At 44.3% G+C, this 14,624-nt stretch overlaps 1 protein-coding gene across 1 annotated transcript in view; it reads right to left on the reverse strand.

The window, feature by feature from the left end:
* Positions 1-3,796, reverse strand: part of clcn5b (chloride channel, voltage-sensitive 5b) — a 92,184-nt gene extending 88,388 nt beyond the window's left edge. Inside the window, 2 exon segments of the mRNA XM_084328082.1 lie at positions 3,411-3,563; positions 3,691-3,796. Of these exon segments, the coding sequence (XP_084184208.1) occupies positions 3,411-3,563; positions 3,691-3,739 (202 nt within the window). The 5' untranslated portion in view covers positions 3,740-3,796.
* Between the last annotated feature and the right edge of the window lie 10,828 nt (positions 3,797-14,624).

Below are 14,624 nucleotides of genomic sequence, written 5' to 3' on the forward strand. Positions count from 1 at the left end.
GAGACAGTGTTCCTGTCCAGCTAGTATAAATGATTTTTTTGTTTTTCCTTATTTTTTTATGTTCTGGAAACTAGTGGAGGTATGCGTTATCCGTTTGGCCTCGATAGAGACGTCCTGTTTAGGCTAAGTTAAGGAGAATGTCACAGTGACCTCAGCAGTAACCGGTAGGGATGGGTACCGAATTCGTTTCTTTTGAGGTACCGAACCGAAACACGTCGGTACTACCGAGTATCGATTCAAGTGAGATACAAAAAAGATTTTTTTTTTTTTTTTTTTTTACTTTTTTCTTTTCATGTCAACGTTCACACGCACAATATATGCTTACCTAGGACTTGACTTGATTCAACAACAAAGCAGTCGGAGCAATGGCAAGCCGAAAACTGTCGAAATTGTAGTTATTTGAAGTTTGGATATTTTTTTTTTCACGACTGAGGTAGGTAAATAAAATTTCTTGAGACTAAAATACCGAAAAAAGGTACCGTTGGGTACCGGTATCGATTCACAGGTACCGGTACCGGTATCGGTTCAAATGTGAAAGGTACCCATCCCTAGTAACCGGGCAGCACACACTCAGGACACTTGAAACGCGCTTGCACACACACACTGTGTGCCCTGCAAGATACTTTATCAGAAAAACACACCTCTACTCTGAGACATAAGTGACAAACTGGACTCTGGAACCCACATCCTCCACTGCAAATAAGTACATGTCTAGAGCTCCTCCACTTCCTCTGAAACAAAGTGCCAACGAATGGAAATGGTGCAAAAGGGGAGGGGGGGGGGGGGGGAGAGAGAGATGAGCTGCCGACTTGGAATTCCTGGTAAATATCAAAGGGTGCTTTGTTGCTCATTTGCATATTCATAGATCCTTGCATTCTCAATGAGGGTAAAGGTGTAGAGATGCTGCTAAGCCAGAGAGAGAGAGAAAGAGAAGCCATTGATTCCGAACAGTTCTGAACAACAGGCAGGCAACACGCAGCATCAAAATAACTCAAACCACCAGTCCACCATCCCCTCAGTGATGAATCCATTAGCTAAGATCTTAAGATCTTAACGCTCACGTCTCTGAGGAGGAAAAGCTTTGCGTGCACCTCGGCCACTGTGTTCAATGGAGGGGGTTTCCCCGCTGGGTCACTCACTAGTCATTTACTAAATAAAGACAGATTAGCCTGCTTGATAAATTCATGATAAGTCTATGTTACGTGATATATTCGCCTACATAAATCAATGGTTCACGTCCGTTTTGAGATGTAGGCCTAGTGTTTTTTTTCCCCATTGTTACGGCATAGACACAGGGAGCAGGCGTGGTAGTTCTAAGACTAGCCTGGTTCCGGATTAGTTCTGCCTGTACTCCCTCTACTACAAGGGAGTTTCTCAAGGTGTTGTTCAGTTGGTGTGAAATTTGATAGCAGCAGAGTTTGAGCATAATTACGTGACATTTATGTTTTGAAATGTGTGTGAGAAAAACTAGAGAAAAATCATGGGTACAAGACTGTGTACCTAATGCTGCCATACGCACAGGAACTACAGTTTCGAGGGATGCGAGATATCGGTGACCATATTGATATCGGTCGGCATCTGTGATTTTTTCATAGAATCAGTATCGGCCCGGTGAGCAAAACTGGGCTGATGTGAACAACCGATGATTATTGTGTGTCTTTTTTTGGCCATGCAGTTTGTTTGGGTAACGTTACTTGCATGCGACAATAACGCAGCACAGGATTGTGAGTGAGCCAACATTGTTTCAGTATGTACAAAAATAGTATGTACAGAATTTGATAGTCATAGAAATGTATTTTATTTATACAGATCATATCGACATCTGTAATATCGGTCATAATAGAAATGTTTATATCGGTCATCGCCGTCGCCCCAAAATGTTCATATCAGTGCATCCCTGACAGTTTACAGACAGAATACACTATGGACCCACCTCCTGCCCTCTTCTCTTGATCCTCCAATCACAACTGTTGCTTCCCTTGGACAAACAGTTGTGATTGGAGGATAAAAGAAAATAGGGCGGGGTTGGAGATCATAGTATTTGTGTTTTGGACGTGGAAGGGATCAACAAAAACAAAGATGGCGGTGAGTGACGCAATAGAGAACGAGATGAAAAGGGATACAGACATCAAGAGCTGTTGTGCTTGTGTGATTGGTCGGAAGATCAGAGGCTTATGGGTATCGTAGTAGAGGTCATGGAAACAAGTAAACGTTACACTGTAAAACACATTTTCTCAAATTAAAAAGATTGACTCAGTTGTCAACACTTAAAAGAATGAAACAATCTATCCCTCTGTCAAACATTATGAACCTATACAATATGGTTTGGCCGCCAACACTTCTAGTTTGACATTTACTGGATGGTCACACAGAGTTTTTGATTGATTGATTGAAAACTTTATTAACAGATTGCAGAATGGGTACAATACAGTACAGCTCTATACACACAATTGTTAAGGGGATGCAGACCAGAGAAAGACTTTCATCTTGTTTACATCAGGGTCCCCCATTTTCAATTCATCAGGACATATATGACATACATGACATACAGATAGTCAGTACTGCTACATCTATACATTTATGACATACCAGATTTGCAAATACAGTACTGTTTGTGATACAGAAGGAGTCAAGAAAAGGGAGTATATACATTTGACGTAGAAACTGTACATTGGAGGAGGTTGGGTGGGGGGGGGTTGGGTACATTGGGATATTGACAACCATACTGGGTAATTTACATTGGAGGTGGTTGGGGGGGGGGGGCACACTGTATAAACAAGTAAAACTGTACATTGAGGGGGGGGGGGGAGGAGACACTGTACAAACAAACAAAATTGTACATTAGACTATTGACAAAACCATACTAGGTAAATGACTGTACATTGGAGGGGGTTGGGTTAGGATATTTACAGGGGCCAGTGTTGAATTGCAGTCTCCCGTAGGTGTCCCTTGAGAGAGGTTTTGAAAGTGGGTAGTGATCCACATTCCTTTACAGCTTTGGGTAGGGCGTTCCACATTGATGTGGCATAATTGCGAAACGTGTTTAGTCCCTTATTTGAGCCGAATCTGGGTTTAACATGATTTGTGGAGCTCCCTCTGGTGTTGTGATCGTGGTATTCACTGACCTTTGGGAAGTATCGGATTGTCTTTTAGACACCAAAACATCATCTTAACTGGAATCAGAGAGTTGCTTTAGAGACTAGCCTATAGTGTTTTACATAAATCCGTGAAGTCATGTTACACAATTCACCATATGACTCCACATCATAGGTCTCACTCTAGCCCTACGTGTGGTCCAACTTTGTAGCTGTATTGTACACCCATTCTGAAATCTGTTAATAAAGTTTTCAATCAATCAATCCTTACACCACACACACAAACGACAACAAAAAGGGAAAAAAGCTGCCCACCTGATTTTAAAGGGGGGACGTCATCCGTGGAGGAAAAGTCCAGGGTGGCTCCCGCTATGTCCACCAACTCATCGTCATCATCATCACTGCTGCTGTGATGAAGGCCGTCGAAGCTCCCTGTGAGATAACCAGGGTTGTCCATTCCCCCGAATCCTGTTCAACAAAACGACACGGGAACAGTTTGGTAAAAATAATAAATAGCACAAACACACAGCGGCTCCACCACGATTATTGAGTGTGTCCAGGCTGAGACTCCTATGTTATGTTTAGTTATTGTTACCCGATCGGGACGTGTATTTTCTATACACGCTCATCCAATATTGAAACATCGTTGCGATGTAACAGGCTGTGACGATGACGGCGAACAAGCCAACTTCTAACCCCCTTCTTCTCTACTGGCCATCAGGGTCGTTTCGGGGAGGTGTTTATGCTCTCACAGCTGTGCTCAAACGCGTCTTCGTCAGCGATGGGAAGTAACTGTTTCCACATTTTATAAAGTAGTATTGTGAAACCCCCCACGCCACATTGACGACAGAACCCCAAAGATGTATACTAGGCTATTGTTAAAGGAACACTGTATGTAACGTCATGGGAAACGGGCTTGCCATCGTCTACTGTCTATCTGTATGTCATGTATGTCATTTGTCATATATGTTATGAATTGAAAATGGGGGACCCTGATGACTGATGTAAACAAGACGAAAGTCTTTCTCTGGTCTGCATCCCCTTAATGTATTGAGCTGTACTGTATTGGAATACCGTTTATGTCACAAATGTATCAGTACTAAATACCTATATGTCCCTATGCCATAAATGTCATGTATGTTGTGTATGTCATAAATGTCTATATGAATTGAAATGGGGGACCCTGATGGAAACAAGACAAACGTCTTTCTCAGGTCTGCATCCCCTTAACAATTGTATGTATTGAGCCGTACTGTATTGTACCCATTCTGCAATCTGTTAAATAAAGTTTTTCATTAATTCATTCTGTACTGTACCCATTCTGCAATCTGTTAATAAAGTTTTCAATCAATTATCCAGAGCCAGACAAGATGGATAGATAGATAAACCAGTTCCCTCTCTCGCGTTCGGTACAAAGCTACCCGACTGGAGGTAATAGCCTAGCTTAGCATACGAATGGAAGCGGATACAGACGTAATTTAGTAGCCTAATGTTGTGGCCACAAAAAAAACTCCCCCGGGAGTTGTATAAGTTATAGGTCAGTGGTCCGTATCCACTTCCATTCGTTTGTGCTAAGCTATAGGCTAGCTCGCACTCGCAGACGGATAGCTTTCTAAACTGAACGCACAGAGAGGACACTTGTTGTGTCGTATCTTCTTGTCTGACAGCAGAGAGAAGACGACGAACAAATGGTCATTTGTTATGGGGTTTACGTTTGTTAAAGGGAAAACTCCAACCTTTTGGGGAATTATTAGCTTATTTGCCATCTTAGATGCATACCCTTTTTCTTCTCTGTGCATGCAGTAGGAGTAGGAAGACGTTGGGAACTAGGCTAATGGAGGAACCTACTTCCAGTGACTGACGCTAAGCTAGGCTAACGGTGCACGTCTTCCTACTCCTACTGCATGCACGGAGAAGAAAAAAGGTATGTATCTTCTTGTCTAACTCCAGGGTAGATGGCAAATAAACTGATTTCCCAAAAGGTTGGGAGTTTTCCTTTAATATGCGGTGGTGCTTACGGCATAACGACATGTCGGGTTTATGGGGATAAAGAGAGGAAAGAAGAGGCCTACCTCGGGCAGAAGCAGCTCGGTCCGGGCGGCGCAGTGGTGTAGAAGAAGAAGAACAAGTGTTACAGTAGTAAGTTAGTTAGTGTAGTAGAAGAAGAAGAAGTGTTATCTTGTGACTTGAATCGAGCTAGCGCCGTCTGACAGTAGGCTGCTTATGTCAACAGTAGCCAGTGTAAACTTATGAAATCCTGCGTCATTCTCCGACGGGAAAAAAACAAACAAAACAACGGTTTTAAAACCCGTAAGCTATTCGTAAGCCTGCCATAATAAAATAAAACACTATTCTTCTGAGTCTTAAAAAACAATAAGAAAAAAAGGTGGTGAAATAGTCCAATCTACGCGTTATTGTTTTGTGTTGTGTTGAAGTTGCCTCTTATGCTCGATAGGGGATATCTGCAGAGCTGCAAGCCCAACGTCTGGGCGGGGCTTCGTAGCTTGTACTCTGTTTGAGGCGGGTCTTGCGGCTCTGCAGATATACCCTACTCTTTTATGCTGCGCGAAAGCCTATTGAGTTTTTTTTTTCACGCCAGGAAAAGCAGTGGATTCGTGAGCTGCAGCTGCAAAGCCTCGATCTCCAACTGGGTCAGTGGAACCAGTGGAACAGTTCCACTTTTCGGCCATCCGAGGAATCGATTTATAAATATAAACCTTTATTACATGGCGTTTTAACATTCGCCGAAATGCTTGATTGTGATTGGTCTGATTGATTGATTGATTGATTGATTGATTGATTGATTGAAAACTTTATTAACAGATTGCAGAATGGGTACAGTACAGCTAAATACATACAATTGTTAAGGGGATGCAGACCAGAGAAAGACTTTCGTCTTGTTTACATCAAGGTCCCCCATTTTCAATTCATCGTAACATATATGACATACATGACATACAGATAGACAGTACTGCTACATCTATACATTTATGACATACCAGATTTGCAAATACAGTACTGTTTGTGATACAAAAAGAGTCCAGAAAAAAGAGTATATACATTTGACGTAGAAACTGTACATTGGATTGGGTAGGTGGGGGGGACTGTACATTGGAGGTGGTTAGGTGGGTGGGTGGGGGGGGTTGGGTAGGAGTGCGCGTCAGAGGTCCGATATTACCCGATAACGGACCTCTGTGGAACAATAATGACCGATGTGCGCAGCTGTTCGCAATCATGCTGCTAATCATTATGCTGCTAAACTATTTACAAAAAGAATTAAAGAATGAGTGGATCAGTATTATCAGTAATGTAGTGAGTGTATGGATCGGTCAGTGTGTGGTGCGTGTATTATTTATGTAATTGCAGATTAAGATCAAAATTGATCTGGACCAGAGGCAGGTGTCCCAAGGCCATCACCTTGCGGATTGCTGCCGCCAGTCGATGGTCATTCCGGAATGCACCAGCCAATCCAAGTCCCTGTGTCTCCTTTCCGCTCATCTCTTATTTATGTAATTGCAGAATAGGAAAGCGATTTGATCTTAATATGACATTACAGCTGTGTACTGCAGTGAAAGGGTTAAGTTTAAGTCCTCTCATCTCCTCCTCAGTGAAAGGCACAGCTGTGTACTGCAGTCTCCTCTCCGCTCATCTCCAAGGCACACACACACTCACACACAGACTGCAAATAAGAAAGAAAAAGGCTATACACGCTTATAAAACGATTTAATAGGCTAAACTTTTAAACGTTTAAAATGATTTAATTTACATTTGTTTATTGTATTTGATTTTTCTCGACATAATGCTACGTGGCCCGACCAGATCCGTGACTCCGTTGCTGGGGGGCGAGCCTTTATCGCTACCGGCTACCGGGGAACATAGGACCCGGGGAACATAGGACCATTTTGCGGACCGGGGAACATAGAACCCTTTTTCGGAAAAAAGCGGGGAACATAGAACCCGGGGAACATAGGACCCGGTACTGTACCCATTCTGCAATCTGTTAATAACGTTTTCAATCAATTCAATCAATCAATGGTAACATTTTAAATACTATTTTGTATGGCTCTGAATTCTGCACAACCCTGGGTGGTAAATCATTAAATATTTTGTACAGTCTAAAATAATTTACAAACCCTTGGTTACCAAACATTTTCAAGGCAACCGAAAAAATAACCTTCTACTGTATTTTACTGAGAGCTGGTATTTTGCTCAGAACTCACTAAGCATGCAGTGAAGGGAGTAACTTATGTAACGTGCATGCACACACACATTTTTAATTGCATTCCAAACCTTTATTTAAACTTGAAAGGCAACTGAGATTTCCCTCATTTACAGTCGCGTCGAGTGTACATACAGAAATAAGCACACAAAAAAGCATATACAATTAAACAGCTATCAAATCATAACAATAAGATAACAAGACCAGGCAAAATGCAAGGATAACAAATCAACTAAAACATGTACAACTTGATTGACAAAGGTTGGCGATCAAGGTTTTAAACTCTGCAACATAGGGGAGAATCTCAAGCTTTAAGGACTGTTGGAGTTCATTCCATGAGCTAGGGGCATCATAGTGAAATGCAGATTCACCCTGTTCAGAGCAAACTTGGGGGACCTTTAAGGACTAGAACGGGTTCCAAAATTCCATTCCAATAATTATGTAGCATAAGTAGGTAACCAATAAGGGCCTTAAATATTAACAAATACCAGTGTTTGTTGTGCCTCTCCGTCAGAGAGGGCCAACCAACCTTCTCATAAAGGACACAGTGATGAGTGTCATATCTATCATTAGTGATGAAGCTGAGGACAGAGTGATACACAGAGTCCAATGATTTATGGGTTGATGCCACAGCATGAAATTACATCACCATAGTCCAAGAATGATAAGAAAACTGCTTTGACAACTCTATACATACAAACCACATGCATTTAGAGGAGAGATGGTAGAGGATAAGCTCAGGGGGGTTTGTGTTTATGTAAAACAAAATTTAAAACATTATTAACAAGCATATTCCCCTCACCATCTCCAACATTCTCTAGTCTAAAATGGCTTTTTATCTTTTATTGTATTTAACCAGGCAGGTCAATTAAGAACAAATTCCTATTTACAATGACGGCCTGGCGAGAGGACAAAAGGGCCTCTTGAAGGGTAACAGGGAAAGGGGACACAAATTAAATAGAAAAGAGACAGATGGAAATAATCAAAACGCACATCAAACAAACAAAATTACACGGTATATGAAACGCATGAAGCAGAACAGTCAAATTACAGTTAAAAGGCTGGGTGATAGCTGCAGGTGTGTGAAAACAACTCTGTGGTAAGGAGGGGGATAAATGTGTCCATTTTCAAATCGTCCCCACGAAGTGAAAATAAAATAGCATTACCTCTGTGTATTCTGTTAACAAATACTCTTGTACTTGGGATGTTGGGCTACTTTTCTCATGTAACTTTCAACGCTGTTTTTTGTATTTTCTATTTTTTTGCCCACATCCTGCCGCCCACTGCCTCCTGCTGGGACCATAGTTTGAAAACCACTGTGTGAGGTTTACATTTTGCAATGCTATAGCTTCTGGGGTTCTCATTAGGGTTTCCAATTGGGAACCTAAAGCAGACTCTAGATTAACACTGAAGTGATAGCCTAATAATGAAACCGAATGTGAAAACGAAAAATACACTTCACTAATACTTAGCTAAGTTTGAGCATCAGGCTATCCATTTGCTGTTTCTGAGAGCAGGCCTACAGTCGGCACTGGTTTCATATTCACACCAGAAATGGTTATTGGGCGCCACCTTGTGTTTATTGTTTGCCATCTTGAACCAGAGAGAGTGAGCACACGCACGAGAGAGAGGTGGCTTCCAGGTTGCGTCTATTCTTTCCCCAATACATTTCCAGTTCCGCGTTCGCCTTCTGCGATCTGATTGGCCACTGACTCTACGCCCAAACAGCGCGTTACGCTAATAACGTATTGTTTTCATCTCTATATTAACGTGATTCCATCAACACAACATACATGTTCAAAACACGACAAGACAGTTTGCATCACTTCCCACGGTTCTCGGCACTTATTCTACCGGTAGTGCGGTAGTTGTTGCCACGGTATTGGGTCTTTGGGTGAATACTTCATTGGCGGGGAAGAAGAACACTGATAGCGGTGTGTGGACCGTCCCGTGAGCCCCAGACCACCGTCCCGCGGCCCCAGGCCACCGCCCCGCTAGCCCCAGACCACGTCCCGCGGCCCCAGGCCACCGCCCCGCGAGCCCCAGACCACCACCCCGTGAGCCCCAGACCACCGCCCCGCGTTCGTTGTTCGTTTCACTGCCTGTCCTAAATCCATTCCCCTTTACGTGAACACATGTGGATCATGTTGTTATGAATCTAAATACCACATGCACTCTATTCTTCATGTCAAAAGTTATGAATCTAGTAAATTCGAAGGGGAATGGATTTTCTCATTCTGATAATGTCTTTGTATATCTTTAAAAACTTTTAAACATTACACCATATTTTATGTATTTATTATTACAAATTTGCCCTACCTCCTCTACCTAATTTTAGCATTTAGCATTTCGTTTTTTGCATCTTGTACATTTTTGTTTTGTATATTCTATTGTATATTTTGTATCGTGTTTGGTCTTTATTCTTTAACTTTTTTACTGTATGAAGCACAATCTCAGGAGGGTCATACAGAACCAAGCATTTATGTACATGTACCTTATGTGACAAATAAAACAACTTGAAACTTGAACCTTTTTGCAATCCACCCCATGGAGTTAAACATGACTGTAAAACATGACTCTAAAACTCGCTCCAGCCTCTCTTAACCCTTTCACTGCCACACTACCAAATAGCGAGCCCCAGACCACCGCCCCACGAGCCTTGTTTCCTGTGCGCCTAAAATTCTACCTGGTCTCATCCCGTGGGGCTCGCGGGGCGGTGGTCTGGGGCTCGCGGGGCGGTGGCCTGGGGCCGCGGGACAGTGGTCTGGTGCGGACGCACCCGCCGTGACGTCCACATGAATATATACAAGCTCCAGCTGACTGCAGTCAAGTTCTGTTCTGTTGATCAGCTGGAACCAAGCTGCTTCACACCAAACCCAGTGATGTGCATCTGATGTGTGGAACGAGACTGATGAGTTTAAAAAATACACCGGAAGAAGGCTTCCTTGAAGTGAGGCTGCGATGGTGCTGGAAGGAGTGAGAGAGAGCGGGTGGCGACCGGGCATGAAGGGGAGTGAGCGGTGGTGGGAGGTGAACGATGCATGTTATCGGCTGGGAATGTGGCGTCCTCGTGTTTGGCCCCGGCCAGTGGAAGACTGTCCAGGGTTTTGGGTAAATCGAGATGGGAGCGAATGGAATGAGGACTTGCGTCAGGAGGGACGCGAGTCGCCGGGTGCGAGCCCATTGTCCCCTCGGGGTGCGACGTGTGGAGAGGGAAGTGAGGTGACGGAGACTTCAGCCAAGGAAAAGGAGACGGATAGTGACAGTATGGAGTGTAGTGAGGGAGAGGGGAGCAGGGGAGAAGGGTGGACGAAGGTGGAGAATAAGAGTAGGGGAAGTGAGGGGAAGGGGAGTAAGAGGAAGAAAGAGAGGGGAGATAGCTTGAGTGGGTCAGAGGATGAGGGCAGAGGGAAGGATTTTGTAGAAGGGTTGAATGTAGTGGTGCGATTTGAGGGAGAAGACGGGGTTAGGGAAATAGAGCCGAGACAGCTGTCAGGAATCATTAAAGCGCAGTTAGGAGAGGTAAGGTACGCAAGGATGTTTATAGGATGTGTAAGTGTAGTGCAGGTAGAGAAGGCTAGGGAAATAAAGAGCATTGGCAAAGTGAAGGTCTGTGGAGTAGCGATAGTAGGGGAGAAAAGGGATGGTGGTTGCAAGGGGGTGATTAGTGGAATTCCAATTAAGGTTAGTGAAGGGCAGCTGTTAGGAGAGTTGAGGAGTGACGAACGTAATGGGAAAGTTAAGAGTGTAGAAAGGATGAAGAGAGGGGCAGAGAAGGAGGAGACAGGGACGGTAGTCATTCAGTTTGAGGGTGAGGTTAGTCCGAAAGTGGTATGTTTAGGGTTTATGGCATATAGGGTGTCGTCTTCGACCAGGCCATGAACCTAGACAAACATGTCAAAACACTCACACGCACCTGCTTCTTTCACCTCAGAAACATTGCAAAACTACGCACCATCATATCTCACTCTGAACTAGAACGTGCATGCTTTTATTTCCTCTAGGCTTGACTACTGCAACTCACTTTTCACCTGTCTCACCAAATCATCCACAGATAAACTACAAATGGTCCAAAATGCTGCAGCCAGGCTACTCACAAGGTCAAAAAAATCATGCCACATCACTCCCATTCTGGTATCCCTGCACTGGCTCCCGGTACACTATAGAATTCACTTCAAAGTCCTCACTTTCACTTTCAGAGCACTTCACGGTCAGGCCCCCATCTACATCACTGAACTCATCCATCCCTACACAAACACCCCCTCACTCAGATCTGCCGATCAGCACCTCCTGGTGGTCCCCAGGTCCAGGCTTAAAACAAGGGGTGATCGAGCCTTCCAGGTGACAGCACCAAGGCTCTGGAACGCTCTCCCCCTGGACCTGCGAATTGCCCCCTCTGATAACTCTTTTAAAAAACAATTAAAAACACATTTGTTCAGACAGGCTTTTGGTCATGCATAGGCACTTTTTCTTGTCCTCACTGTTCTATAGTTTTGTTTTAATTAGTGACTCATGATTTTATCCAAATTCTTTTATTCTACTTTTTCTATCTGGTTTCACTGTTTTTAACTGCTGTTTGTTGTTGTTGTCATTTATTTCTGATTTTGTTTTTATTGTGTTTATATCAAGCTGTAGTGTAAAGCACCCTGTGCATTCGTGCTGTGAAGGGTGCTATATAAATAAAGGTCATTCATTCATTCATTCATAGGGTTAGGGAGTTTGTGCCGAAACCGTTGAGGTGTTACAGGTGCCAGGAGTTTGGACATATAGCTAAGGGGTGTAGGAAGGGGCAGAGATGTGGTAGATGTAGTGGGGAGCATAAGTATGGGGAGTGTGAACAGGGAGTGGAGCCGAGGTGTTGTAGTTGTGGTGGGAAGCATAGTGTAGGTAGGGTATTGGGGTTGTGAGGCGATGAAACGAGAGGTAGTGGTCCAGCAGGTGAGAAGGGAAGGTAGGATTTCATATGCAGAGGCAGCTAGGAAGGTAGGACAGGGACAGCAGGACAAGGGACAGGGGTTTAGAGAAGGGCAGTTGGCAGTGAGGATAGTGCAGAAGGATCAGGGAGAGCAAGAGAGGGAACTGGGTTTTAGGAAAGGGCATCTGACAGTAGAGGAGGTACAGGAGGAGAAGAGGAGGGTGTGGAGGGAGAAGTTGGAGATAGTGGCCTTTGTGGCAGGTGTAGTGATTACGACGGTGACGGTTAGTGGTAGGACAGCTAGGACCAAGTTGGTAGTACAAGCAGCAGTGGGACACTTGGGTATGGAGGGGTTGATGGTGGAGGATGTTATAAGGGAGTTACAGAGGGTGGCTGATCTAGTAGAGTTAGAGAAGGGGGGTGTGAGTGAGCGGGTAGTTCAGAGTCAGGCCACGGGAGGCGAAGCATGTCTCGCGGAGGGGGAGGGGGAGGCAGCGTTAGCTGCACTTCAGGATGGTGAAGTAGAATGGACATTGTGGGAGGTAAAGGGGTCCAGAAGATGGCGGTATTGTAACGTTACGACCGTGTCAAGCTAGAGGAGGTGGCGGTAATGCACTCAGAAGGATGTGCCAACCGCCAATAAAATTCAAAAGAAGAAGAAGTGGTCTGGGGCTCGCGGGACAGTCCACACACCGCTATCAGTGTTCTTCTTCCCCGCCAATGAAGTATTCACCCAAAGACCCAATACCGTGGCAATAACTACCGCACTACCGGTAGAATAGGTCTAGAATAGGTCTGGGGCTCGCGGGGCGGTGGCCTGGGGCCGCGGGACGGTGGTCTGGGGCTCGCGGGACGGTCCACACACCGCTATCAGTGTTCTTCTTCCCCGCCAATGAAGTATTCACCCAAAGACCCAATACCGTGGCAACAACTACCGCACTACCGGTAGAATAAGTGCCGAGAACCGTGGGAAGTGATGCAAACTGTCTTGTCGTGTTTTGAACATTTATGTTGTGTTGATGGAATCACGTTAACAGATTGGCGACCGCTGGGATGCGTCTAATATAGTGGTTGAGGACCAGCTTTTGTAAACAGACCGGTGTCTTTTTGTACAGCTAAATCAATACTTTATAGTATTGCTATCTGTCCATTCTCATTGTCAATTGAGTTCATAAACCGTCCCTTCAAAATGGCTTAAAGAAAAAAAAATGCATCAATAGGTTGTCATTTTATAGCACCGTGAATATAAGCATTATAGCGGATTTTGTCTCGTATATTTTCTGGAAGGCTAGTTATAGGGCTAATAGCTGCTAACGTTATATTCAACGGCATTTCCGTTTTACATATGCTAAAGAAATAACTCAAACTGCATATCATCGGGACTGTCCCAAAGCATGTATGCATCAAAGGGGGGGGGGGGGGCGTCGTTTATTATTATTGATTACCAATAACAGTGGTCGTGTAACTAGCCACATACACTGCTCGGCTGGTTGCGTATCATAGCACGCTCTTATCCGGCTGTAATTTATGTGAAAAAGATCTTACCATGAGCCGGTGAGATACCCCGAGCATTTCCCCGTTATCGATCGGCATCTGGTAGATCGATATGTCCATTGGCTGATGATAAATCCACGGTACAAGATGCTGATTCAGAATCCGGGTACTGAAAATCTCAATTGAAAAAAAAAAAAAAAAAAGTCATCCATTCGCCCACAGGGCACATTGCAGTGGAGCGATGGCGCCCCTAAGAGGATCTGGCCGGTATTGCACATCCTCGAATTCACAGACTAGGGAATATATGCAGTGCCGCTCCGCGACCTTGACCCGGTTATTAAAATGATATAAAAGCAATAACAACTTGCCACAGCTTTATACGTGATTCTGTCCACAACGCATGGATTCGAAACCCGTATTAACTCGTGGTCGGGCGGCAAAGTGTTAATATAGAGATGAAAACAATACGTTATTAGCGTAACGCGCTGTTTGGGCGTAGAGTCAGTGGCCAATCAGATCGCAGAAGGCGAACGCGGAACTGGAAATGTATTGGGGAAAGAATAGACGCTTCCAGCGTGTGTGTGTCTGTGTGCGCGTGAATGCGTGTGTTTCAGCCAGCGCCGCGGTCCAGTAAACAGTACTGTTATGTTAAGAGATCCTGGTTCATGTCTATGGCTGTATCATCTACTCTTCCTCTTACCACTCCTTCCATTCACACTCCTACCTTCATCTCTCTCTCCCTCTATTTGGTATTTCTCCATTCATTCATTCATTGTCTCCACCAGGCTGAACGCCTGGGGGGGAGATCATGTAATCGGTCATGTCTGTGTGTCTTTCTGTCCGCAGCAAATCTCGGCAACTACAAGGCTGCAGTGGATGAAATTTAGCACATAGGATGACA

The sequence above is a fragment of the Notolepis coatsorum genome (genome assembly GCF_963971535.1).
Source record: "Notolepis coatsorum genome assembly, chromosome: 13".
Taxonomy (NCBI): domain Eukaryota; kingdom Metazoa; phylum Chordata; class Actinopteri; order Aulopiformes; family Paralepididae; genus Notolepis; species Notolepis coatsorum.